The sequence below is a fragment of the Coturnix japonica genome, chromosome 7, assembly GCF_054131305.1.
Source record: "Coturnix japonica strain WE chromosome 7, WE-NBRP24, whole genome shotgun sequence".
In the NCBI taxonomy this organism is placed as follows: domain Eukaryota; kingdom Metazoa; phylum Chordata; class Aves; order Galliformes; family Phasianidae; genus Coturnix; species Coturnix japonica.
In genome coordinates this window covers 31,541,297-31,569,224 of record NC_140669.1, presented here as the reverse complement: position 1 = coordinate 31,569,224, position 27,928 = coordinate 31,541,297, and the positions used below count along the sequence as shown (strand labels likewise).

The 27,928-nt window shown below is 45.0% G+C and overlaps 3 protein-coding genes across 8 annotated transcripts in view; 2 read left to right on the top strand and 1 right to left on the bottom strand.

The window, feature by feature from the left end:
- The first annotated feature begins 348 nt into the window (after positions 1–348).
- On the top strand, positions 349–9,015 carry HSPD1 (heat shock protein family D (Hsp60) member 1). The gene is made up of 12 exons (XM_015867672.3): positions 349–463; positions 815–990; positions 3,250–3,502; positions 3,672–3,754; positions 4,395–4,490; positions 4,757–4,850; positions 5,282–5,450; positions 5,783–5,882; positions 6,637–6,882; positions 7,354–7,528; positions 7,907–8,085; positions 8,170–9,015. The coding sequence occupies exons 2-12, from the start codon at positions 817–819 to the stop codon at positions 8,320–8,322; spliced, it is 1,722 nt and encodes a 573-aa protein (XP_015723158.1). The 5' UTR covers positions 349–463; positions 815–816; the 3' UTR covers positions 8,323–9,015.
- Positions 8,296–27,928, top strand: part of SF3B1 (splicing factor 3b subunit 1) — a 31,337-nt gene continuing 11,704 nt past the window's right edge. Inside the window, exons 1-8 of one of the 6 annotated variants that reach the window (XM_085552854.1) lie at positions 8,296–9,130; positions 10,265–10,431; positions 13,754–13,894; positions 14,865–15,017; positions 23,484–23,650; positions 24,872–24,973; positions 25,581–25,695; positions 27,512–27,591. In XM_085552854.1, coding sequence (XP_085408980.1) covers positions 25,653–25,695; positions 27,512–27,591 — 123 coding nt within the window. In that variant the 5' untranslated portion in view covers positions 8,296–9,130; positions 10,265–10,431; positions 13,754–13,894; ... (2 more) ...; positions 24,872–24,973; positions 25,581–25,652. Of the gene's footprint in view, positions 10,432–13,753; positions 13,895–14,864; positions 15,018–20,549; positions 20,611–23,483; positions 23,651–24,871; positions 24,974–25,580; positions 25,696–26,526; positions 27,196–27,511; positions 27,592–27,928 lie in introns of those variants that run through there. The other 5 variants (XM_085552853.1, XM_085552852.1, XM_085552851.1 and 2 more) reach the window with 5 other exon arrangements.
- Positions 8,497–16,887, bottom strand: COQ10B (coenzyme Q10B). The gene is made up of 5 exons (XM_015867673.3): positions 16,755–16,887; positions 14,821–14,967; positions 13,478–13,670; positions 12,867–12,968; positions 8,497–10,967 (listed from the first exon to the last, which is right to left on the bottom strand). The coding sequence occupies exons 1-5, from the start codon at positions 16,835–16,837 to the stop codon at positions 10,800–10,802; spliced, it is 693 nt and encodes a 230-aa protein (XP_015723159.2). The 5' UTR covers positions 16,838–16,887; the 3' UTR covers positions 8,497–10,799.

Genomic DNA, 27,928 nt, shown 5'->3' with positions numbered 1-27,928 from the left:
CGGTGTCCGGGTGTGTGTCCCGGTGTGTGTCCCGGTGTGTGTCCCGGTGTGTGTCCCGGTGTGTGTCCCGGTGCTGTGGCGGTTCGGTTCGGGGCCGGGCCGGGACCGGGGTGGTGCTGCCACCCGGAAGTGAAGTCAGCCGCCCTCTGACCCGGGGCGAGCATGGGCATTCCAGAAGGTTCTGGAATTGGCGAGCCCCGGAACATGGATGATTCATGCTTGGCGCCTCCTGCACATGCGCAGAGCGCGCCGTACGCCTAGATCCTTTTTCTCTCTATGGGCGGACCCAGACGCTATGCAGGTTCCGGGGTTCGGCCGCATGAGTGTGTGCCCGGCGGGGGCGGGGCCATGTGAGGGAGTGAGTGTGTGAGTGTGTGAGTGCGCGCCGCCCTGAGCGCCGTGCGGAGCGGAGAGCTGAGCACACCGACACAGCGCTACGGGACGCGCCGCCGGCACAACGCAGGTCAGTGGGGAGCCGAGCTGAGCTGAGCCGAGCTGGGGCGGGCCGCTCCTCACAGCGATGTAGCGGTGCTGAGGGAGCGCCGCGTGCTGACTTGGGCGGCCTTGCTCTCATTGCACGCCTGGTTCGGTGTGTGTGTGTGTGTGTGTGTGTGTGTACAGCCCTGCTGTGGCTCCTCACAGCCCCGTTGTGTTGCGGCCGGCTGCATTGTGGCCGGCAGGGGGCGGCGGGCTCTGACCTTGCGGCGCGTCCTGCTGTGGGGACGGGTGGGCATGTGGCCCCGAGCGCGGCCTGCGGGCGGACCGTGTGCTGTTTTAAATCTATATGGCTTTAACATCGGGTTTTACCCTCCAGACATGCTCCGTTTGCCCGCCGTACTCCGCCAGATCAGGCCGGTATCCCGAGCGCTCGCCCCGCACCTGACTCGGGCCTACGCCAAGGATGTGAAGTTCGGGGCGGACGCGCGGGCCCTGATGCTGCAGGGGGTGGATCTGCTGGCAGATGCCGTAGCCGTCACCATGGGGCCCAAGGTAACGGCGGGACGGGCTGCTATTGCGGGCGAGCCTTAAAACGTGGCGATAGGCGACGATAGTGTGCGTGGAGTCCCGTTACTCGCACGTGGATAGAGCTGCGTGGCCATGTTGCCATCGACCCCGTGGGCACAAAGGAGGACGGGCCGCTGCTCCCTGTGAGGGGCGCCTGCCTTCCTTTAGGCACTAAGGAGGGCAAGGGGGCGACCGCGTGTTGGCTCGAGTTACTGCCCCTAACGGCGTGGTAGATAATTAACTCCTTCCAAAGGGAACAGTTACATTAGCGCCTATTTATTATCGGGCCAAATTACAGCTTTATATCCTTTCATCTCCTACCAGCAGCAAAGTGGAAACACTCAAGGCGTAATGCTGAGCTTGCAGCCAGCTCTGAAATGCTTTAACCTTGCTGGAAAATCCATGGCAGGGGCATCTATTGCTTGTAGGGTGCAATGCAGTTTGGGAACCTCTGCAAGAAAATGAGCTGCTGTGTTCCGCATAGTCATACAACACAAAATGAGGCTCCTGCTAAAGGAACAGATGCCTTTTTTCTTCACATCTGTAGCAATGTTTGTTCCAAATCAGGTACAGATAGTGATTTCTCTATGATTTCAGACCTGTTATCTGTTAATCTTCTCAAGGCTGCTTGGTACCTATTAAATTATTTCTCCTATGCACACCTTTGGAACTTCACATGCTCCAAGTGTCATTAACTGGACACAGTTAAGGTTGAGGAGCAGCGATGTCAGCAATCTCTGGCTGCTTTCCATAAGAACAGCTCTCAATAAGAGGCTGCAGTGTCATCAGCTGATTTAACGCTTGGTTTGGGCTTAGGCTGCATTGTGAATGCCTGAGCTTGGCTTTAATGTGCTGGTTAAAGGGCACATCCTGATGCAGCGTAGTGCAACCTCATGGAATCCTTGTTCATTTGCACTCAGTGCGTCTGCTGGTCTCCAGGTATTTGTAGAGATTGATGGTTCTGTAACACCTCCTGATACAGCCTCCAGCATGTTGAAGAAATATCAGACTTATGAGGAAACTTCCCTTCTGCACTCATTCATGTCTAAAGGAGCATGATTTCCAGTTTTGCACAATCTTTGGACATTGCTGCCAACAGGCCCATTGCTTTGTCACTGTAGTCCTTGATATGCAGGGCCACTCATAATGCAAGTGTGTTTCCTCTATTCACAATCATCACATCCTCATGTTGAGTGTAAGCTGTTCAATGCGATGGGATGTAAGTAGGTTTTCCTTAGTTACTCCTAACTACCAAACCCATTTGGAATAAGGCCTGTTCAAAACCAGAAGTGAAATGGAGCAAACCAAGGAGGGGAGGAAGGACTTCTTTGGATTTAGTAACATTGTAGGTTGAATGAAATAGCACTAAAAACTTGTGTTAAATATTAACTTGATGTAATTGTTCTGCAGCACAGAATGAGCCGTGTACCAGCTCTCTCATGTGCACAGAGCTGGTAACTGAAGCTTTACATTTCTTTTATGCAGTTCCTAGGGCTAATTGTACTTCAGGAGCCACGTAGCCTCTTGCACAGCAGTGTTGCATAGTTGTAACACTAAGGCAGACATGAGTGGGCAGGGAACACGGTGCACCACAGTAGTAGCACGCTGTATCCGAGTCCTTGGATAGCTGGGCTTGTAAGCCAGGCTCTGCTCAGAGCTGAAGCCACGCTGGCACACAGCCACAGCAGCGTGAGCACCCAGCTGGGCCTGATGGGCCACCTGAGGGGACTTGTGCTGGCAGTGAGAGCAGTGAGGTGGGTGTTTGGTCTCCCTTCCCCACCTCCAAGTATTCCAGCTGTCACCGTAGCTGAAGGGATTCAGGGCAGCAGTGCTAGGGAGGTGGTTGCTTCTGCTGTCTCCAGCTGAAAGTCTGGAGTGTGATTGATTGGGGCAGCTATTCAGGCTGGGGACCTGTGTGAGAGGATATATCTGCCCTGTGTTCCTTGTATAGTCCTTAATTTTCCTTATCAATGTTGTACTTTAATTAGGATAGCTCAGCTTTAGTTAAAGCAAGTGCCACCAGTTCTAGAGAAGTCAGTGCAGCACGTGAATGCAATTGCACTGAGGGTTTTCTGTTCCTCATAGTCATCGTCAATGAGATCTGTAACGTTTCTCTGTTCAAAATGCACAAAGAATCGAGCTTCCTATGGCTGTGTTTCAATCATAGGCTTCTTACTGTGATTTGAGGGTTATCTGTGTTATGTTATCTGCCTTTCATTTAATGTTTCTTGTTTGTCACCCTAGGGAAGAACAGTCATTATTGAGCAAAGCTGGGGGAGTCCCAAAGTGACAAAGGATGGAGTGACAGTGGCAAAGGCAATCGACTTAAAGGACAAATACAAAAATATCGGAGCCAAATTAGTTCAAGATGTTGCCAATAATACAAATGAAGAGGCGGGAGATGGTACTACTACTGCAACGGTACTTGCACGGGCTATTGCCAAAGAAGGCTTTGAGAAGATCAGCAAAGGAGCTAATCCAGTGGAAATCAGGAGGGGTAATTCTTTCACCTATGTTTTCAATATTTAATTGCTAGCTTTTCCTTTTGCACATGCTAAATCTGTCTGGTTTCCTCAATGAGTTGCCTTTTGTTGTAGAATCAAGTGGGTTTTTTCTGTGCTATATGCCTTGTGTTGTTCACTGACAAGTATTCCACTCGTCTCTAGGGGTGATGCTCGCAGTTGATGCCATCACAGCTGAACTGAAGAAGCTGTCTAAACCAGTTACAACTCCAGAAGAAATTGCACAGGTAAAAACAAACGAACAAAAAAACAACAAACACATAATTTGACTTCAGAAAGTTTTCTGAACTCAGGTTTGGATACAGAACAGCTGAGTATTTGTCTTTACGTGTTGGGGTTTGGAATGTATCGCATGGAATGATGTCCATGGTAACCCATAGAATGAGTTGTTTGAGATGCCCAGTGTTCTGTCTTCAGGTAAATGTTGGTTCAGAACTAGGCAGTTTGTTTTAATCAGGATTGTTTTCACAAAGTAACTGTAAAACATTAATGTGATTATTTGGAAGCAAAAATGGCTATTGGTGGGTTTGGTGATGGCAGACTTGTGGGAGTGTTTGTAACACATCAGCTGTGGGAGGTTCAGGTTGAGGCTGATGCTCTGCTGTTTGTCCTGCTGGGGGCGTGTTGGGCTTTGAGGCTCATTTCCTCTTGTGGCTGCAGATTCAGATGTGTGTGCTGCATGAACCCAGCGTGTGGGGTATAGCCCAGAGCTCAGGCTGCCGCGAAGCCACAAGCCGTTGTATCCATTGTATTGTTCTGGTGTGGATGTGCTACTGTTCGTTGTTCTGAGCTGTGGTTTCATTCGTTTCTAGTAAGGAAACAAACGATGAGTACTGTGAAATGAGTTGAAGCATTTTGCTTTTTCAGGTTGCCACGATATCAGCGAATGGAGATCAGGAAATCGGCAATATAATTTCTGATGCCATGAAAAAGGTTGGAAGGAAAGGTGTAATCACTGTTAAGGTGAGAGCTGTCAGCATATGGACCAAGAGCAATTAATCCACATTTCCAAGTTAAGGTTGGCATTTGTGTGTGGCATGTGATGGAGCTGCTCACATACAGTAGTACCCTCCACTACTCTTCTGTTCCCATCCCTTTTAGATCAGGGTTGCATCAGTCTTAAAATTGTTTTCCTTTGAGATAGAGCACATGAAGCAGATGTGCTGCAGTTTTTATGCTGTGGTAATGTTGTGACCAGATCTCTGATAAGACTTTCTGTATCTAAACAGGATGGAAAAACTCTAAATGATGAATTAGAAATCATTGAAGGTATGAAGTTTGATCGAGGCTACATATCTCCGTATTTTATTAACACAGCCAAAGGTGAGTTAACAGAACTGTGTGTCAGGTACCTTAATGGCTCCACTGATGTTAAAATGGTGTGTCTTAAAACAGGCTGTTATGCTGCTTAGCATGGCAATAAGATGTTGGGGTCCTTCCCCTGTCAGAAACATGGCAAAAGCTTGAAAGCTGTTTATACTTTTTATACTTCTCTGCTAAGTGTGAACAGTGTCTGTGCCACCATTCAGCCGGCCCTGCAGCATTGCAGGTAACAAAACTGGAAGTCTTAGAGGACAGCACTGGGGGTTTTGTGGGGTTTTTGGATGTGTGGTTGTCATTATTTGTAGGGGTCTTTTGTTTGTTGTGAAGTTAAAAGATACAACAGTAGTTCTCAGGCTGCACAGTAAGCTTTAGAGAAGGCTGGATATGCTTTCATAACGAGATTGCTCAGACAATGCATATTGCTTCTGCAGGGCAGAAATGTGAATTCCAGGACGCTTACGTTTTAATCAGTGAAAAGAAGATTTCCAGTGTACAGTCCATAGTTCCGGCTCTTGAAATTGCCAACAGTCACCGCAAACCTTTGGTCATTATTGCTGAAGATGTTGATGGAGAAGCCCTCAGCACTCTGGTCTTGAACAGGTAAGGTTTAAAATTCATACTTTGACAGCTTTGGAACAGCAAATACTGCTCTTTTTTTCCCTCCTGCATTTTCATACTTCTGAAGGAATACATAGGAAAGCATGTATTAGAATTTTCCCAGTACTAAGAAGCAACAACTCTTACACACAGCCATGGCTGATATTGCTTGGGCTGAATTTCAATGGTTTCCTCAGCTACTTGTTTGAGCAACAGCAGCTCAGTGTATAAAGATCTTGTTTGCTTGACTGTTAGATTTGTTCCAAAATAGTTCATAGCAATGAGGTTTGTTCTGTGAACACATTGGCAATACTGCTCTCAATTATGTTCTTCAGGCTCAAGGTTGGTCTCCAGGTTGTTGCTGTAAAAGCACCAGGTTTTGGTGACAACAGGAAAAACCAGCTCAAGGATATGGCAATTGCTACAGGTGGTGCTGTAAGTAATGACTTTTTAATTGGCTTCTTCCTTTAAGAAACACCAGTGTTATTTAGGGAGGTGAATAATTTAGTTTTAGGTCCCTGGTTTCAATTTGCTGTGTTGCAAGCTGTTTCTTGTTCTTCCAAAAGGGTAACAGTAACCAATGCTTGAACAAGTACAAGAGCAAATATGGTGGTACTTGCTGTGTCATCCAGCTCTGGCCAGCTTGGAGTAACAGGTGGCTATAAGTGGCAGGGTTTCCTTGCAGGATTTGGGTTCTTAGAGGAGAAATGTCCAAAATAGTTCTGGAGGAAAAAGCCAAATATACTTGCTTTCTTATGACTTGAATTAGGATGAATGTAATTGTTCTGAAGGTTAAGAATAGACTGGATAATTTAGTTACTTCTACCTTACAGCTGTGTTTAGTTTTACTACCTCAGTTCTAGAGTCGTTGATGTGCTTGTTACTCTCTGTTAATACATGCTTTTAATACGTGCTTCAGAATCATAGCATGATACTGGGATTCAAAGCTGGTTATTGAAATATATGTTGAAACCTAATGAAAGATGAAGTACCAGAACCAACAAATTCCTCTACAGTTAGTTTATTGCCACTGTCTGGAAGGAGAAGGGAGGAGCTTCTTTGCACTTAGATTCTAGTAGTGTGGTGGTTGTGTGCTGTTAGGCTGCTGTACGTGTGGTCGTCAATCTGTAAATGAGAATTTCATACATGGAAAAGCTGTGAATTCCATCTCTACTTGTCATGTGTTCAGGTGTTTGGAGAGGAGGGTTTGAGCCTAAATGTAGAAGATATTCAGCCTCACGACTTCGGGAAAGTCGGAGAAGTCATTGTGACCAAAGATGACACCATGCTTCTAAAGGGGAAGGGTGAGAAGGCTCAGATTGAAAAACGCATTCAAGAAATCATTGAACAGTTAGAAGTTACCACAAGTGAATATGAAAAAGAGAAACTGAATGAACGACTGGCCAAACTATCTGATGGAGTAGCAGTATTGAAGGTGAGAAATGAAACTTTTTAGAACTGAAACATAGAGTAAACTAATTTTTCACATCCATCTTTGACTAATATCTTTAGTCATTTCCCAAGGCAGGAAATGGCACATAGATGATCATGAAGTTCCTTCTAGAACCAGCAGCATAGCATTGCAGCTGTTCTATGACTTTTGAGGTCATCGGGTTCCCCTTTGGAGCAGCTCTGTAGGGTTCTTAGGGGTGCAGATGTTGCCAGGATCCAGGAGGGCAGCTTGTACTTAGAATGGCAGAGTAACTCAGGGAGATTGGTGGTACCAGCCATTCATTGCTGATGTGAGTTATTATTTGCTTGTCTCATAACCAGATAAGGAGTGTTTGGGTTAATACAGTGCTAGACCTTGGCATGAAGAGCTGTTTAATTTTGTGGCAGCAGTCCCATGGCAGGCTTACCTACCTGGGCTTCTCATTACAGACCTTGACATGTGGCTTACTTGTAGGTTGGTGGCACGAGTGATGTTGAAGTAAATGAGAAGAAGGACAGAGTTACGGATGCCCTGAATGCAACTCGTGCTGCTGTAGAGGAAGGCATTGTTCCAGGCGGTGGATGTGCCTTGCTTCGCTGCATTCCAGCATTAGATGCTTTAAAACCAGCTAATGAAGATCAGAAAATTGGTAAGTGCCTCACTTAAATGTTTGTGTGGATGTCCTGAGGATACACTTCGTTTTTGTCCCGAGGCTTCACAGGATTAAATAGATTGATTTCAGTGAATATTTAGTTACTGGAACATTATATCCCTTTGGTGTGGCAATGCCATTGTAGCACATCAAATGGAGGATGGTTTTGTACAGTGTTCCACAAACACCTGCTGCTATAATGATATTCTTGGGTACTTTTTGGACAGATTTCAACAAGTTCCCTCCACACATCCTCTAAATTAAATAAAATAGATGAACTTCTTGCTCTGCTGGTTTAGCAGCATCTTTTTTTGTATCAATCTCCAGCACTTGAATGTATGTCTTGGTAATAGGAGTGAATCCTTTTTCTTCCAGGCATTGAGATCATAAAGAGAACACTGAGAATTCCAGCAATGACTATTGCAAAGAATGCAGGTGTTGAAGGCTCGTTAATAGTTGAGAAAATACTGCAGAGTCCATCAGAAGTCGGCTATGATGCAATGCTTGGGGACTTTGTAAATATGGTAGAAAAAGGAATCATAGACCCAACAAAGGTAACCAAAACCAGCCTGGGCTTTCCTTCCTCCCTCTGCACGTGATATTGAATGGGTACTGAGTTCTTTCTTTCCTGTCGCCAGGTTGTGAGAACGGCTCTGATGGACGCTGCAGGTGTCGCTTCTCTCTTATCAACGGCGGAAGCAGTAGTGACTGAAGTTCCCAAAGAGGAAAAAGAGCCAGCAATGGGAGGAATGGGTGGGATGGGCGGGGGAATGGGAGGTGGCATGTTCTAATTCCTGGGCTATCAATGCATCATGAACTGTGCTGTTTAAGACTGACAGTTCTGACTTAAAGAAACAAACCCTCAGATGTCAGTGTAAGAGGATGGATAGTGACTGAAGTGAGGCTGGTGTTGAAAAGAATCACTGTAACCATCAGTTACTGGATTTCATTTAACACACGTGTAATTGTTTACAGTCATTGTCCATGCCTACAGATAATTTATTTTGTATTTTTTGAATAAAGACATTTGTACATTCCTGATAACTGAGTACAAGATCCATCTACCGAGGTTCTGATTTCAACTTAAGTCAAGCACTTGATATTCCGTTTCAGAATCTATTGGTGCTTGCCAGAACTAGGAAGAGCTTGGAAGCCACTGTGCATAAGACTAGACAACTGTGTACAAAGTAGACAAATACACTCTTATGTGACCTTCATGTAATAAAACAAACTGCGCAAGAGTACTGATATGTATCACCTTATTCCTCTGTACACGAAGCCGTAGCTCTGGGATCAACCTGATAGCCCACTTCTAAGATTTACTAGAAATGTGACACTTAAGCCCACAGGGCGTTTCTCTCCAGGAAGCATTCCTTGTCTAGAATGTGCCGCAGAAATAGAAGTGACGTTAACTCTGGTAAGAAATATCGCAGCTGAACTGACAGACAGTTCTTTTGACATATTAAACAATGCTATGAAAATAAGGCACGTGCATTGACTTTATTTTGCCTTTTCCTCACTGCTTGTTTTACATGCTGGAACAGACAACTTCTCACAGTGCTGTGGGAGGAGGGAGAATGCCCTGAGGGTGTGAAACAGGTAAGTTTCCTTTGCTAAGAACTGAGTAACTTAAATAGTATTCCTGCTCAAGTGCAGTGTGTAGTTTCCTCCTTGGCTTGTGAGTTGTGGTCTTCAGCTCTTTGCGTGTTCTGTTGTGCGCACGAGGTGAGGTTTGCCCTTAAGGCTGGCTTTGCATACCATCTACTCTTTTCTTTAACCCAGCACAGCTGGTAACACTGCTGGATGGTGTCTTTCCTTTCTGCTTCCCACTTCCCATTTTCCAGATCCCTGGAAGCGTGATGGTGTTCATAAACCCTTCATTTTTCCTTCCACGGTTTCAAAACCAAAATTCCTTTATAACTCCCCAGGTGCTTTAAAACTGACCTCTTAATCCAGCTGTCACTTTCCCCAGCTGCCTAGTGCTACCAAGAACTGCCTTTCACAGAGGTGTGACATTTCAGACTTTCTGAAGTGTGAAGAGATGCCCAAGGTCTGTCCTTTGTCCTGAAATATGTGTTCTCCACATTATGGGATATCTTGCCACTTATTTTGTTACCATATGGATTGCAGAGGCTTTGGATGCCCTGACTGACCTCAGCAGGGATATGCACTTGACCTGAAACTTCATCTAGTTTAGGTCATGAAGTTCTGTTGACAAAGTGCATCAATAGGATATGAAATGGTTCTAACCTATACACATTTCTTTAGAGACTCAAAGGAGTACTGATGTAAGGAAGAGAATTAGTGAAGACGGGTTTAATCAAGACAGTTGGTGCCACTTCACTGCACTGATAAGTAAAAGGCGCTACAGTACTGAGATGAGTAAAATCTTGCTCTATGTTGAGTCATTAAATGACAGTTGGCTTTGGGTGCCTTTACTAAGGGTAGGACAGCCTGTTCCTTCGTTCTAGAGGACAAAACTGAGGCACAGAAGGGAGTGTAGAGCTCCTGCTGTGAAATAACATTACAGAACCGAGAGCTGTTTGCATTAGGCCAGGTATACGCAGTATGACCTAATTATAACACCAAACAGTGGCATGTTGAGATTATCAAACAATATAGTGCCTGAAGCCCAGTGAGAAAAGACAGTGGGTATAGCTGGAACTGCTGTTCTTTGTGTTACATCTGCCTCTAAAAACTCAGTGGTAAGGCTGCTTTATTTTTTTTCTATAGCAGTTTCTCGTCAGGATTCAACAGCACCTGGAGGCACCTGACAACCCTGTCAGCCCTTGGGATCAGAAGCACCAAGCACTTGATGCTGGACAAGTGATCTGTACTCCCTAAAGCCATCATGTCAGAATTTCCCTTTAACTCAGCCAGAGTTGAGCGAGTTCATGCTGGTAAGTGACATTCACTAAGTAACGTTCACACTACTAACAGCTAAAACTTGAGTTAATATATTACAGTGTTGGAAAGATGTAGGCTTGGATGAGGCAGAAAAAATGATGACAGAAGCAGTTTGACAGACCACTAAATGGTAGCCTGAGTTACCTTGTGTCACATACACACCAACCGCCTAGTAACAGTCTGAATTGCACCTGATAGCAGCTTGAATATGTACATTCAGTTGAACGTGTGTGTTTTGTACAGTAGAAAATAACACACAATGCTCACGTCTGAAAGAGGTGCCCCAAAAGGAGCATGATACTGCGGTACAAATGGTGTGTACAAAAAGTGTTTATGGTGGAGGATGCTGGAGTTTGCCCCATTACGTCTGATGAACTTCATGAAACATGAGTTCCCGAGGTATGCTTGTTTCAGGGCCGTGCAGCTTGGATGCTCTTCTTTCAAAGGCAGCGACCATCTGCTTTACCACTTCATCAAAGAACAGTGTAGCAAGTTGCGAGTGTAGAAGTGAACGAAATTCAAAAGAAATCTGTTAAAAATAAAGAAGATACTTTCTGTCCCCTTGTGGTAAAATGCCATTAGAGGTAACTTACAAATCATCAGCCAGCCTTCAGAACTGCTTTTTGCTGTGCTACCCCCAGTTCAGTTCAAGAACGTTCTGCTATTGGTTCTACAGCTTCCAGAAGTTACTACAAAGCTGTCAGGGAAAGAACCAGATTGCTCTTGTGCATTTAAAAAACCCCACAAAGCTGCATGTTTTCTGGGTTGTGATTTAAGTCTTTTGTCCTACTTGAGAAATTAGCAAATGTAATTTGAAGTAAAGCAAATATGTATTCTCTTAAATGGCTTATGAGTAATGCATGTGAACTGCAGGAATAGCAATGTGGAAGCAGTTTAACTATAGGGACTGTGAGCCAGGCATAGCTTCATTTGCATTTGTTTGACCTCAAGCATCAGTAAAATTAATGTGCCTTCTGAGGATCTGAGAGGCCTCGGAGCACGCAGAGCTCTGCAAAGCAGGGATCAGGATTGTTGCAGCATGTTCAGGACCAACGTAAGAACTTTGAGATGTGGGATATATTGATGAAGCTTGCAGATGGCAACCTGTTGTGCTTAAATCCATCTATCAAGTCACTTAGGAGCTAAAACATCCCAAAATAATGACTCATTACCATCTGGCGTACATACAATGAACCATCAAACTGGCACAACAGTAAGGCCACAGGCTGGGGGTGCCAGCGTAAGCAAAACTCAAAGCTTTCTACAGGCAGCTGGCACTCCTGAAATGAGTCTCTCCCTCAGTTATGCAGCATGTCTTGAGAAGTTTGTTGTGAGATGTTTATCGTCACCATTTGCTTAGGCCTGGAGGCACAGCACGTTAGAATTGGGCAAGGGTTGGAATGCCCAAGTACTTTAGTGAGGCAGCCCACTGCTCACATGGCTGTATTTGCTTCTGTTATCTCCAGTGACATAAGCAACATCAAGTATTAACAGCATTTCTTCAAGAAGATGGAAATGGCCATTTTAGGCCCAGATCTGACTCTAACAGAAATTCTCAACCAAGTATCAAAATGTGGCTTTGGTGGAGGAAAAAAGCTTCCTACACAAACCCAGTACTTAAAAAACAGGGTTTATACAATTGCTTAACTCAGGTTTTCTAATTACAAGTCAGTAGCAGGAGCTGGCACTTATTAGCCTGAAGAAATTCCAATGCCATGAGGAAATAACACACAAACATGGTTAGGAAATGCTGTGAGAAATATCTTTTCAAGTGCCTATAGGTTAATTTTTGATCTGTTGAAGTGCAATACAGCAATAAGATGGAAGTTACTAACCCAAGAAAGTTATATCCTGCTTTACAAATACTCTAAAAGCTCTTTTTCTTATTAACTGAAGAGATCTTTTAAAGCAGTGTCCCAGTATAGGCCAGCAGCATCAGGCCATTCATATGACAGCCTAAAATAGAAGGGCAGCTTTTCCCTAAAGAACTGTGCAGCAGGACTTAAAATACATGAAACAGTAAAGCTAAAAGTTGGAAAATGAAGCTGGCCAGACTTGTTGGCCGAACAGGATAGACGGGAGAATATCTGCTTTCTGATAACAAGAGTACTTGGGTTGTAAACTAATCAAAGGAAACAGCCAAGTCCATGAGTATGGTCCTTATTTCTCCCTCTGTATTTGCTTATCTAAAACTGTAGCATGCAGAGAATGTTAAGGTGAGAGATATCGGTCCCTGGGCTGTTTCATTGCATGTGGACATCTCACAGACTTGGAAAACTACACAGCAGTTTCCACACTCAGTTTCAGTGTGGGTGGGTGAGACGGCAGACGGAAAATAGGACCACGTAGTCTTTCTTTTTTAAATGGAACCAAAGAGTATTTTGGTGCCCTATTCCTAGCACGTGGAAGCTTTAAGTACCATACTTACTGCAAAATCCAACGTGCACGTCCTTGGATAGGCAGGGATACCTGGGCTGAAGCGCCATACTGTTTCCAAGTGATTAAATAGCTTTCCATCAGTGCAGGATGCCTACAAGAAAGTTGGAGAAGCCAAGCTGCAGTCAGGCAGGGAGGGACAAATGAGCGTTACTGAAGCGTGCATTCATTGTGCTGGGCTGTGAGGGTCACATCACAGTTGAGAACTGTTCGTAATAGTGCAGCCAGTGAGAGAGCCCCTTTGCACAGTGTCACACAGAGCAACATAACCAAAACCTTTGTAGGGTAAAGGAAGGATTTTTGTGTTGGTATTGTCCAGTGTCCAATTCATGTCCCCCCTGCACTTATGAAACCCATGTCTGTCTTGAGCAGTGTCCTGTAAGAGGAAGCCTAGGAAGGAATAGTAGAAATAAGATGTCCAAAGATGTATCTTGAATAGTAACCAACTGTTGTTGTTGCTCCTAAGGATGATCAAAATTGCCACATACAGAGAAAGGCGGAACTGTTGTTAAGGACAAGCACCAGTTTTGTGCCACAGGCAATACTGGGATGTATTAACACATGAGTTACGGAAAGCCATAACTGAGAAAAAGAATAAGTTACCTTAACTAAGTGTGGTCTCACCAGGGTGACAACCGATGTGTATCGTTCTAGCACAGGAGGGAAGCCTATTTCTAGCTGTGCTTTGCAGTACCCGGAGCGCTTGGATAACACATCTGACTTTTTACACCAAGGCACAAATAGCTTGTAGTTCTCCACAACAGCAACAACTTCATACATTTCCTGCATAGAATAACTGGAATGAAAATAAGAATGTTACATTACGTGGTGTTTTTACTGTGAGTTCAGTATTAATATCTTTTAACCTTTTATTTACAGCACAGGCAGTTGTGAAGGTGATACCAGAAAATGCTACCGTTACTTCTGAAAACTAAACATGAAGCTCTGCCAGCAGAAGGTGTCAAGTGGTGAAAGCCTTTGCACAAGGAAGCAAAGCACCACAGGGCATCCAGCTGTGAGGTTAGTGACCACTAGGCCTACTTCCTATTACTTTCTGCAGTGCTGGGGAAGCGTGCTTGGATTTCATACAGAAAAGCAGTTCTTTGCAGCGCGGTGTGTCGTCATTCAGGTAGATGTGATGTTTCACACAGTGAAAGAACAGCACTCTTCACATCCACCAAAAACGGTGTGGCAGAACTGAGGGCTTGTGTTCTAGACGGTTTACATGGAGCTGCGTTCCTTACTTAGCTCCTAAAACAAGCCGATTAACTAATACACCCACTGGAAAAACAGTAGCACTGGACAAAGGCTCCTTTTAAACAACTACCCACAGTCTGTGGCAGCTCAAGAATTACTAAATAAATGGATGTTAAGTATCATCAGACACATTAAACCTAATGAACCAATTCTACTATTGGAGACTGGGAACGGATCCCAATCTCATTAAGCTGATGAGAAATTTTCCACGAGCAAATGGGATTCCAAAGTCTTTTTCTGTGTGCCTGTGTTTCTTAGTCCCGCAATCAGTTATCTTCCTTCTTTCTAAAAGCGAACAAAATCTTGACTGACAAGTGCCACAAAATCTAAGTGTAACGTGGCACGTATTTGCAGGAGAAGGGGAAAAAAAGCAGCTTTCATACCTTTTGGTATACCCCCATTTTGCCAGTGGCCATGTATGCTTCCCTCTGAGGGCTGTTTTTATTTCATTGCAGAATAAGAAGGTTTTGCAGTATACCAAGGGTGGTATTCTGGGCTCCTCGGGTTTTGGTACTGTACTTCAGACTTGAACAGCCCCATATCTACAAGTTCTGGAGGTCAGAACTTATTTCTAGCCTCCAGCTGGGCACGGTCTCATGGCCATGAATCCTCAGGGATGCTCAGCCTTGGGGATTCCAGTGTTTCCCATCAATCACAGCAAACACAGGTTTCCAAGTCTCTATACGTACCCTATGATTCTCCTTTCAGAGTATTCTTTTCTTCTATTTACTAGAGGTGCAGCAATGTTGAAGAAACTCCTTGAGAAGGTGTGGCTCAGCACAGGCACTTGGAAAGGAGAAATTCCAGTCATCAGAATACCACAAGAAGCCAAGTGCCTGCAACAGTGAAAATGTTTTTAGATGCACGTCCTTTCAGATCCCAACAGGTGAGCTGGCAGATTGCTCCACAAGGTTCCACAAAGGGTTTACATGGAGAAACAAAAGGCTCATAGCAGTTTGCAGTCTGTTTAAAACATGAGCTGGGGTTGGTGTTTTTTTTTTCCCTTTAGTAGAAACTAAAAATAGCTCCCAGTCACGGGACAAGAAGCTGGCAGAGTAAAATAACAAAGGCCCCCATTAAACACCGGCGTTATGGCAGCCTGAGTTCTTGTACGAGACTCTGTGCACTCGCATTTGCAGAGTATAACTTCATACCAGCAAAATCAAGGCATGCCCTGCAGCATTTTCCCCTTTTGGATCAGGCAGAGGTTGCAACTGCAGTTACAGCAACGCTCCCTCTGCTGCTTTCCTTCTCTTAAAAGGAAGCTTGTATTTTGGATGTGCTTTCAGAAACTGCATTGCATTCCCAGCACCAAACATTTCCTGGGCTTGAAAATAACCACAGAACTGTGGATGCACTGTTTTCAGCTCCCATCTCAGCCTAACAAACACTCACCGTGGTTAACAGGTCTCTTATGCTAAAGTGCCGCTGTTGCCTGGATGGGCCAGTTGAAATGTAAAACGTTAACTCAGAAGTTAGGGGGCTTGGGGCACCAGGGAGTTTCAAACGTCACTGTTTGCTGCCAGCAGTTCTATGTACGTAAACTGAAGCCCAACCAAGGTCTTTTTCTGTCTCATTAAACAATCAGGGCTGTACACACAGTCGAAAACTGAACCAACCTTCCATGCTTAGTAGAAGACTCATTTTGTTTCTTTAACACAGCGGGCAGTGATGGATGCAGTTCATTTCCTAACCACCAAAGCAGTTCAGCAAATTACAGTTACTGATTTTAAATAGTTGAAATTGCTATTTGAAGTAGTTGATGATGATGGTGTTCTTTAAAAATCAACCTAACTTTCAATTGCAAACAGATGCAGGAATAGCCCTGGAGTGACCACATTAGCCTGTATGGTCAATGTACTTGAAGGAATGAAGACAATAAACTGGTTTTGAGTTTAGAGGGAAATAAATGCCCCCACCAGCTTATTAGAAATGATCTGCACAGATTTGTGTAGGAAATAAAGGAGCAGCTGTGAGATGAAGGAAGGTTTGGGCAGCTTTGGCCCAGACCTTATTCTGAAGCACTAATTGAAGGTCTTGTCTTGCTCACAGCACACAGTCCCAGCCAGCTTCAGTGCCTTCCAGTGCTTGGTTTGTGACTGCTGAGCTGTGCCAGTGCACTGTCGTCTCGTTCAATGTTATCTGCACGTGTTTCAGCACAAGGCTGAAAAACACTCTGCAAATACATAACATCCTTCAGCTACGCTGCCTTTCAAGGAAGGAGGGGTTATGAGAATTATAACGTTAACTGTTGAGGCTACGTGTTTCTTGAGATCATCTATGAGGAATGGATGCTCCCAAAGCGTGCTGTGCTGGCTTGGCCTCAGTCCGGAGCAGCTTACTTGGAAAGGAAAGCACACAAGTGCGAGCTGCAACGAGCATCGAGTATTTCTATGAGCCTGGCGGGGGCCCCTCGAAGCAAAGCCAAGTCCCTCCCGGCCGCAGGCACCGCTCCCACCGCTGCGCTGTGTGACAGCCCCTCGGCGCCTTCACAGCGGCAGCACCGTGAGCTCGGGGGTCGTTTTTAATGGCTCCTACCGGCGGACAGCCCCGGGCGGCGGCACCGCCTCAGCGCTCTCAACTCACGGATCTCCGCTCCGCTCCCCCGGCCCGGCCCTCCTACCTGACAGCGGCCGCTCGTTGTGGCGGCACGGCGGCAAGCCCCGCTGTCAGCGTCCTGCCGAGCGCCCGCCCGCTGCGCGCCATCCCGGTCTCCGCTCCTTGCCGCCCGGACGGCGCTGCCCCACGGTCGCCCCGGCCCGGCCCCGCCCGGCCGCCTATCGGAGCGAGGGGCCGGCGGAGCGGTCACGGGACGGCTACGGAGCGGAGGGCGGGGACGGGAGGAGCGGCACCTTCCCCGCATTGGCTCGGCGGGTAGAGCGGCTGTATTTGGGCTGCTGACACACGGGACGCCCCGCCGTGTGTACGGCCGCGTGACGGGCGGTGCTGCTCGCGAGGTGCGGAATTGATAGAGCGTCACTGATACTCGCGTGTCCCTGCTTGGTTTTGGTTGTAACCCAGAGCGTTGTTACAGAGCTCTTACAGATTGGCTGATATCTACTGTTTGCCAATAGGTTTGCGTTAACAAACCTGGATAGGAAGAGTGGGTCTAATTAGTATTGAACACTGTGGGTACGCCTGAGTCATCATGTGGGACCATAGTAATATGTTTTCACAGAATCACAGAATGACCCGGGTTGGAAGGGACCTCAAGGATCATGTAGTTCCAACCCCCCTGCCTGGCAGGGCCACCAAACATACACCTTTACTAGATCAGGTTGCCCAGGGCCCCGTCCAACCTGGTCTTGAACACCTCCAAGGACGGGGCATCCACAACCTCCCTGGGCAGCCTGTTCCAGGGCCGAACCACTCTCCTAGTGAAGAACCTCCCCCTAACATCCAACCTAAATCTTCTCTCCTTCAACTTAAAACCATTTCCCCTAGTCCTGCTATTATCAGCCCTTTCGAAGAGTTTACTCCCCTCCTGGGAGTAAGTTCCCTTCAGGTATTGAAAGGCTGCAATGAGGTCACCCCGCAACCTTCTCTTCTCCAGGCTGAACAAACCCAACTCCCTCAGCCTGTCCTCATAGGGGAGGTGCTCCAGCCCCCTGATCATCTTCCTGTCCCTCCTCTGGACCCTTTCCAAAATCTCCATGTCTTTTTTGTACTGAGGGCTCCACACCTGGACACAGTACTCCAGATGGGGCCTCACAAGAGCAGAGTAGAGAGGGACAATCACCTCCCTATCCCTGCTGACCACCCCTCTCCTGATGGAGCCCAGGATCCCATTTGCTTTCCGGTTTTCTTCTAAACACTCTTTTTGTAATGCCACGTCATAAGAAAAGATTCAGTTTAAACTCTGGTTATGACGTTTATACAATTTTAAGCCGTTTACGGATAATCAGGGTCTTTTAAAGTGAACAGAGAGTGTAAACCATGGATGATGTGTTGTATTCTGGTTTAAAAGTAGGTTATTTTCTACACAAACATCTCAAAACTGAAGTCTTTTCACCACATAATCAGGCAGGAAAAGGTGGTTGATAAGCTTGGGAGATTATTATTAGTTAATGATCTCCCAAGGATGCTGGCAGGAACTAAGGGCAGATTTACTATCTCATACTACAGTATAATGTCAGGAGTGTGTTCACACGGGACCAGTGAGCTGGGCGTTACAGCAAGAATTAAAGTCTTTGGCTGTAAGCCTAAACCTGAAGGCTTAGAAATATCTTAGTGAGGTTTTGGTGGGCCCATACATCCCAAAAAAGGCTGAAATCTGCCTGTCTGTACAGCACCAGGCAGAGCTCACCCAGCAGCACAACAGCATTGACAGCAGGCCTGAAGCCTGGCTTCTCTTGAGGCACATCTACCACAAAGCAAAGCTGTGGATAGGTGATGGCTATTACCTATTTTCTGCCTTGTTTTTCCTATATGTGCAAAGGGGCAAAACCAGGTTGCCTGTCCATGGAGATGACATTCACAGCTGATCTGTTTGGGAAATGAGCAAATAGGGAAAGTGGGTAAAAGGCAACATGTCCTCCAGGCCTGTGCCTGCCCAGCAGCAGCAGGGCCCTGCATTGCCGTCACTGCCCTGAGGTAAGGGCACAGCCAGTGCTGCCAACATTTGGGCCATGCCCTTAACTTTATCACGTTTGTCGTCTAAATTGTTTGTTTTTTACCCCCTCATTGGCTTCTCAGTAAGGAAATAGATCCTCTCCATGTTACTTCTTGACGTCAGAAGCAAAGCTGGAACTGGAAGAGATTTGTATTTTTTCCTTTCTCAAGATGTGATAAACTTGAATTCAGTGTATGTGGAGCTGAAACATACCCACTTTTGTTACGTTTCTACTTTGGGTCAATATTTTTTTGCCTTTCACAGACACAGAAATGTCAGGAAACAGGTGACAGCAAACAAAGCATAGCACAGATCCGGGGTAAACCAAGGCAGGGAGATGTGACCAGATCTGTGGCTTTTTTCATCTTAGTTCACCGTACAATTCTTAATAGTTTTGTGGCTGTACAAATGGAATTAGTTGTTCTTAGAAGATTAGCAGGAGGCAGTAGCTGTGAGCATTGGGCTACTTGAGTGAACCAGTGGCAATGGCACAATTGAATGGGTAAATCAATGACAGGCGTGACTGGGCACTGCTTTTTGGTACCAGCTACTGATAGCATGGGCTGGCCATGACATTGAACCTGAATCTGTTAATTAAAGCAAGACCGTGCCAGCTTGTGATTTAGGTATGACACTGTGTGGAAAGCTTCTGGGCTCTTAAAACCAATATCTTTCCAATCCATATAGAAACTTCCATTTTCCACACAACATGGGACTCCTTTTGTGAGGGGAAATGGCATCTTCCAAAACCACATGTTAAAAGTGTACCTTAGGATCGCAACCCTTGAGCTCAGTTCTGTTTAATAACAGTGGGAATGTGATATAAAGCAAGCTGGAAGTCAGGCTGAAGAAACAAGAGAAAGTTACTGCAAATTGATCTTCGTGGTGAACCCAAGCATGTGACGGTTACTTAAAATAGTTGCAGGCATTAAATTCCTGTAGTAGGGAATTAGTGTCTGCCTTGACCTTATCCTCACACGTCTCTCAACAGCTCGGTATATATCTCTGTTCCATAGCCTATGAGTGCAGGATGTGAGTTTAATAATACTAAAGAGCAGATCCTCTGTGCTTTCACACGAATCTCAAGTATATTTCAACACATGCAGTTATGCAAAGTATTACAAGCACTGAAGTGCTCAGTAAACTTCTGCAAACTAAGCGATAAAAAAGCAAAGGCAGACACAGGGATGGACTGACTGATCAAACTCATGTTCTCAAACACAAAACATTGGCTTTATATCAGACTTGGATCTCAGGTCAGTGTTGGTGCTTCATGTGGGCTAGACTTTGCATGTAACATGGCTATTAGCAGCCCTAGGATTGGATTTACTCCTGCTGTGGCTCCACGCTGCGATGGATACATGTTTACGATCAACCCCTGGCTATATTCTCAGCGCTCTATGTGGAGCACAGGCATTATGGAGCATTAGTGCATGTGGAGCATTAGGCAAACAGCAGCTCAGCATTAACGTACGAACCGCCGCCATCTTGCGGCAGAGGCCCCGTAGCACGCAGTGCTCAAGCCACATCCCCACCCCTCCGCCTCGCCGCACCGCTATTGGCCACTTGGTCTCCATGCCGCATTCCTATTGGCTGGCAGAGACGTCAGTCAGACGGAGGACGTGGCTCCGATCTCGGCCTGCGGGGCCGCCCGGCCGCCCGAGTGGCGCTTTTGGCCGCCGTCACTGCGCTTGCGCAACGCCCCAGCCCTCGGCCAGCCGCGGCGCGGCCCGCAACTGCGCGTGCGCAGTGCTGCCTCGCCTCCCTCCTCCCCCCCCCCCCGAGCGGAAGCGCTGGGGCCGCGGCAGTTCCGTGTCGGTGTTGTTGGCGCTGGACAAAATGGCGAAGATCGCCAAGACCCACGAAGGTAAAGGGCTGAAATCCGCTCCTGGCGGTTCTTTTTTAAGCTGCGTGCACCTTTCGCGTCTTCTAATCCCGTTATACTCCGTCCGCAGCCCTCAGTGGTGCCGGGGTTATGGCTGCCGGGCCGGGCCGGGCCCGCTCGTAATGGCGTCGCCGCCCATATGAGCGCCATGGCCGGGCCGCCCGGCGCTGCGGGGTTGTGCGGGCGGTGCGGAGCGCCGTGCTGCCATTGATAGAACGGCGCCATCCCGACGGCAGCTCCAAGATGTCGCCCGCCGAGATGCCCCCCCTTGGTCGGGAGGCGCCATGGAGAGAGTGCTCGGTGCCGCCGCTGGGCGGGTCCATAGCGGAGCTGCTGTGGCGGGGACTCTCCTGCTCCCCGCACGGCTTCCCGGGCGGCATCGCTCGTGGGCGTCTCGAAGCAAACAAAGCCAGTTGTTAGCATTAGCTCTGTGCGATTGCTGGCCTGCTCTTCCTCCTGTGTGTGTGTGTGTGGCGGGTGAGCTGCGAGAGGCCGTGTTAGTTACTGTTAGTTGCTATTAACGGTGCAGTGAGACAAGAGGAGGAGGAATATGGGCACAAAGGGTTGGAGTTTTTGAGTGAACTCTGTCCAGATGTAGCCCTGTTGTACTGATGAGAAACTGCTGATCGATTTAATGTAAACTATGTGTTTAAATGCTTGGAAGACCTGATCTTCAGGCGGTTTCAGATTGTTTTCTGTATTAAATCCCTTGGGTTTGTTCCTGAGGCAGGAAGGGCTGTGTGCAGACGGACAGCTCAGAGCTCTCCAGCTTATAAGTAAGATCAGTTTCAAAGTATGCGGAGATCTGAGGAAGCAACATCCTACGGTCCAAGGTTTAAAGTCCTACGTTCCCTTAACGCCCTCGCTGCAATCTAAGTATATGCAGTGTATGTTTTACCAGGCTGTAACGTAAGAAGGGAAGTTTGGGTCCCACGTTTCTTGCACCACGTTATTTTTAAATGCTGTAACCATGTGAGCGTTTCTTTCGCTGTGAGGACTTGGTTGGATTCACACACTTGGTGTGGTGTCCTTCCAGTGTCTTCAGTAGCACTGGAAGCCTCAGGTATTTCGTTTCACCCCAGTGCTGCATTGCAGCAAGCTGCAAACAAAATCAAGAACTTGATCTGCCCTTTGAAGGAGACAAGCAACTAGAAACACGTAACAAACCTGGCGGGGTCAAAGTGCTTCTTGGAGTTGTTTTGGTTTCACAGTCGAGTGATGGGACAACTGTGCAAAAATGAAATGCCTGAAGGAGTTGTTGGTTGATGGAGTACGTGTGGGATGTCTCCGAAGTTTCTTTCTGGTATTTATTAATTATTTATTAATGTACTTAGGAGCACAATGTCTGCAGTCCTGAAGAACCTGTGCTGGGAAGCTGGATGCACAGGCAGAGTTCAGCTGGGGCTGATGGCCAGCAATATAAGGCTTTCGTTGGGCTTCAGCTCTCATGAATCTCTGGGCAGGTAGCTGGGTTCCTGCAGTGTGGAGGTGACTGTGCCCCATGTAGCTATTAAGCTCTGGCCAGCCTGCAGCTGGATTAATGATGATTTTATCTTTATTCTTAACTTTCTTAATTTGTATTCATAGGCATCTTAGTACCTTCTGCAAGCTGCCTCTGAGAAAAAGTATTGTGAGATATATTAGCCGTGAAGAAGATAGAAGATGAGCAACAGTAGTAAATAGCTCAGGAGCATGTGGTAGAGTTTCGAGGTGATTTGCTAGTGTAACTTCTATGCAGCTTTTGGAAATGGATGAATTTCCCTCCAATTAACATCATAGGCAGTAGGACTTCAGATGGGGAGGGGGAAGCACAGAATTGTTGAGGTCAGAAAGGGCATTTGAGATCTAGTCCAGCCCCTGCAAGCATGGGCCTTGTATTCCTTCACCCAACAAGAGCAAATACAGATGGAAACAATTATTTTAGTGGAATTAGGTGTTTCCTTGTCGTGCCTGCATCTTGATCTTGTTTATTGAAGGCAACTGAATGACCACAGCTGATTTGCCTGTTGCTTTTACCAGTGCATGGGAGGGAGATTGGTTAAATCGGTTCCTTGGTGTTGGGGATTACTGACTTAGTGTTCTCTCAAACGGTGCCAAATTGCTGAGGTCGGTGACTGACCCCAGGGGTGATGGGTGTCAGATCCTGGTATGTTGGGAGTGCCAAAGCTCCCGTTGGCCCTCGTTGACGGGTGGGCAAAAAGCTCAGCAGAGCAGTGGTCTCTTTGCAGGTGGTGGCAGAGGCAGGAGTTGTCTCAAGCTGGTTACATTGAGCTGCCTGAGATGGGAGCTGTGGCTGAACTTCTACCTGTGTTGTCAGGCTGTTTTGTTGGTTCAAACGTAATACAGTGTTGCAGCATAGTGGATATTTTATTCTTGAATAAGGTGTTCTTCTGTTGCACGTTCCCATGTGTCTACTCGCACACTTCCTCCTTTATACAGGTTTCTTTTAATAAAGTGATTGTGCTGATTTATCGATGGTAACATCTCAGTAGCTGCTTTTAATGAAAAGATTACATTAATTGACAAAGCCCTGTACCATCTAGTGTTGAAAATTACTGTTGTGCTGTAATTACCTTCCCCACCATCTCTTTGGAAGATCGGATGGGTTAATGGTAATAGTTTTGCATGGTTTGCTTCAGACCATAATACAGCTGCATTAGTCTGTCCTGTATAATATTACAGCATAAAGATAAGCTACTTCGTCTACATCGTGGTTTTATAGTTTAGTGTGATAATTATATTCAGTTAATTAGAGATGGACTTAGAAACTGGGTGGTTTTCTGAATGTGATGATAGAAGTGTTGCATTTTGTGTATGTTGACAAAGACCTGAGTTTTTGGCTATGTTTACCCTAGATATCGAAGCGCAGATCCGAGAAATTCAAGGCAAAAAGCCTGCCCTCGATGAAGCACAAGGAGTGGGCCTCGACTCCACCGGATATTATGACCAAGAAATCTATGGTGGCAGTGACAGCAGGTTTGCTGGATACGTAACTTCCATCGCAGCAACTGAATTGGAAGACGTAAGTGATTTCATTTCTTTAAGGAGTGTCTAAGCATTGTGGTGTTTTGTTTGAAGCGATTTATAGTTGCAGTTAACTGAACAAACATGCCTCACTCTGGGCATTCATCAGGTCTGTGTCTGCTTGGACTTGATGACGTGTGCTCTGAGAGGCACAGAGCTCCAGGAGGACACTGAGATCGGGGGGGCTGGTGCTTTAGTGCGTCTGAATTGGTTTTGTTGCTGCTGCCAAGGTGAAAAATGAGATGGAAAAAACTAATAAAACACAGGCCTGACATTTTAAGTGGCTATTTTAATATTTTCATTTCTACTTCATTTGAACTTTCGGTGCTATTTCTGTGGATTGACTTTTGCACTGTCTCATATATAAGGGTGGTTAAGGTTATGTTGATAAGTTCTGTTACATTCTAATGTTAAACACATTTTTGGTTTCAAAAGCAATCAGAAAGCAGTTCTGATCTTAAACACACAATGAGTAACTGTGTATTAAAGTGAGCAGAGGATATTTTTAAGGAGAAGCAAGAATGTTATGTGTGCTTCAGTATTAGCTGGTATCTTTTTGTAGTGGTGCGGTATTTGAAGACTTCAGGAATGCATTAATTAAAAACTTCCCTTACAGCATTTCCCTGAACTCAGTTAATAATTTTAAGAGCAATTTTCCTTCCGTGTTGCTGTAAACTGGTGCACGGAGTCTCATTGATAACTGCACAGAATACACGGAGTATCTCACACATTCTGCAGACTTGCTTTTGGTGCTGTGGTTGAGAAGGTACAACCAAATTAACAGAGCTCTAATTGATTTCTCAGTCTTTTGTTATTGCAGAAGTGTTTTTCAGGGTTACTTACTGACATTTTCTTTGTATTTGTCTGGATTTTAAGAAAAAAAGAGCAGTGTGCACAGCTTTTTCCATAACTATTAGCTCATTGCATTGGTAGCACTAATATGAAATACTAGTTATTGAAGATGGCATTTTGGAGTAAATGCAGTACATTCACCGAGTCTGTTAAGGAATAAGGTATCAGTGTAGCTGTTTGTTGAGCTGTATCTGGTTCAGCAGGTGATTGCTGGGAGTAATACAACAATAGATGTGAAATCAGTTGCTGAAAATCGAGTTGAATATTCCCGTCCCTTTTCATCTTACCTGTGACTGCAGTGTGTTGATGTGACATTGTTACCTAAAGCCAGTATCGGTGTGACTTTGCCACGTCTTTCTTCTGGCAGGATGATGATGATTACCCATCTACAAGTTTGCTTGGCCAGAAGAAGCCGGGGTACCATGCTCCAGTGGCACTGCTTAATGACATTCCGCAGTCAACTGAACAGGTACGTCTGAAATCTAGGTACAACAAAAGGCTATTTGGGTCTTAGGAGAAGTATTAGTATTTCAAGACCACATCTTCATTTCTGAAAGCACAGCATGTCCGTAAGGCATTACAGTATTTGAGGCACCGAGCTTGTCTGTGCTTTATGTTACAATTCCAGCACGTGGTAGAAATTGGCACTTGTGCATGTAGAGGCAACATGTGCATATATGCTGGACTACTTAAAAACATCAATTGGATACTTAAAAAAATACAAATATCTGGAACAGCTGAATGTCTCTTAAGCTTTTTGTAACAAAAATGTAATTGTGAATGTTTTATTCTCCTAAAATGGTTTTCTTTGAAGCTTAAAGGTGTATGAGGTTGTAATAAGTCTTCCTGAAAGAAGTTTTATTCTTCCAAAGAAGAAAGACTGCTGGGATGAAATGCCTTAGAAGCAAATGAAAAAGCTTCTTAGAACAGTAACAGGAAGTTATTTGATCAAAAAATTCTGCGTTTCAATAACCATTCTAGTTTCAGAAGTAAGACTTATATTAAGGTAGTGTAACGGTCAGCAGCGTTTTTCATGTAGTTCCTATGTGATAACCAGCTTTTTTTTCTGTTTTTAGTATGATCCTTTTGCAGAACACCGTCCTCAAAAGATTGCAGATCGGGAAGATGAGTACAAAAAGCACAGGCGGATGATGATAATTTCCCCTGAGCGTCTCGATCCTTTTGCAGATGGTAATTTATTTTTGACTTTTTTTATACCCTTTTTGAGATCTGTTGTCTTAAACTGTCTTTAGCCCTTTGATTTCTGTTGGCATGCTTATAAACTTAGTTTTGTTTTAAACATCCCCTTTTTGTAGAGGTTGGGTTGAAAACCTAGATGCCATATTCTTCATCTTTATAATACAAGTTTTCTTTCCAGGTAGAAGGACAAGAAAATAATGAGCCATTGCCATAGAAACACAAAGGGTTAAAGGTTTCTCTTTTCTTTTTGTTTTGGGTTGTGCATTATACTTGAACAACTTGTGTATTGAGTGCTCAGTCTTTCAATACCTTGAAAGCTTTCGTTCCAAGTCATAGTTTTACAGGGCTATTGCTTTTGAAATGCTAGTTCTCAAAATAGAGCACCTAATTCTTACCATCTTATGTAAACTTAGGTGGTATAGCTAAAAGGAACAAAAGCGTATGTAAGACTTTGATACTATTAATGGTTCAAGTCTGTTCAGATAATTTTAGAATGCAAGTCAGGAAAAGGGGTGTAGTGGGTCTGATGGAAGATTTCTTGAGGCGAGTGAGTTTCACTTGTGGCAGTGAGGTGCCTGTTGGCTTGAAATCAGCAGCTGTTTTGCAGGTTTTACAAATTAGAATTGCAGCCTGCATGAATTATTAGGGATATTACTTATTTTACTTGCTTAATTGTAATTGATATAAACATGTATTGTCAGAATTCACAGGCCCATACTAACTGTCCTTAATTTCTTTCCTACAGCAGTACTGCTATATGCCAGTCCTGTCTGCATTCTTAAGGGTGCAGTTCAACACATCCTGTGTAGATTATGGTGAAAAAGTATTCCAAAGGAAAGTCCTATCAAAGCTAGTGTCAGAGTGACACAGCCAATTGGGCAATGATCTTCAGCATAGAAATGTTTAAGAGTTTTATTTTCTTCCTAAACTATATTGCTATACCACTCGTATAGCAATCTGCACATTCCTTTTAATTAATAGTGTTTTTCTTGACAAGTCTTAATTTATATAAAGTCGGGCTTCTTGTAAAGTATGTAAAAGTTAAACTTTAACTCAAGATACAGAGCATAAAAGAACAAATGGTACACAAACCCCATTCGTGTGAGTATCGTTGTGGTGGTAAATGTATTACGTTCAGATCCCAGTCGCAGTTGTTCTTTGAAAGGAGGGGGAAGGTGCTATCAGTTTTCTGGGATTTCTTGCTTTTTTAAATGAAGCCCTTTTACAATGTGACACTGGAAGATCTGGGAGGTGTGTCCAGATTTATCAAACTTATAAATGGGTCCTTACGATAAAGCATTTTAAACATTACTTAGGTATGCAGTAGTTGTTTATAGTCAGATAACTACTAGGATGTAGCAGCTTGCACAAGGTAATGTTTTGAATATAAATATCTTTCCAAAGTGTTACTAATGGTAAAGAGATAATTTTCTAGGCTTCTATTCTGCTGCTTGAAGTCAGAACTGCTGATGGAGACAAAGGCACGAAAGTGTACGTATTCCGGATTAGCAACCCAGGAACCCATCACTTCTGAAGACTCTTAACTGTGTTGTCATTCTATCATTTATATCTGCTTTAAAATATTTGTTTGAAACTGCAGTAGTTACGTTTGTGTTCAAACAGGTTAAATTGATCAGCAAACTGAATAAACGTAAGATACACGTAATTTTAAAAATTTTCAATCAAAAAGTAAAATTAAATGATCATGGAATAAAATAATATTAGAGCAGGACTATAGAAAAAGTTGGTAGATTCTGCTTACCCTGTACTCATTGTGCTCCATTCCTGTTGCTGTTCTCTTCTACAGGAGGGAAGACACCAGACCCTAAAATGAATGCCAGAACGTACATGGATGTTATGCGTGAACAGCATTTAACAAAAGAAGAGGTGAGTTGGGGGTGGGGTTTGTTTGTGAACTTGGTTTCATTCTGCTGCCTGAGAAATGGCCATAGGAGCAGTGGGAATGGAAATTCTGTTGAATCGTTCAGGTTTTTTCCTTTGTAAATGTTGAACTGTGATGGTGGACCTTATGGATGGTAGCTTTGAACGACGTCTGTTCCACATAATACCAAAAGAACGAAGGGAGAAATGCTGTCAGTGTATGTTAGTTTGGATTGTTCTGTAGTTCTCGGGTTGTCTGTTTTCTTTCAGAGGTGAAGAAGTGGAACCTGAGAGATACAGAGGGGTGTTTTGTGTTGGAGGGATTTGTTTTTGTGAGCTTTAT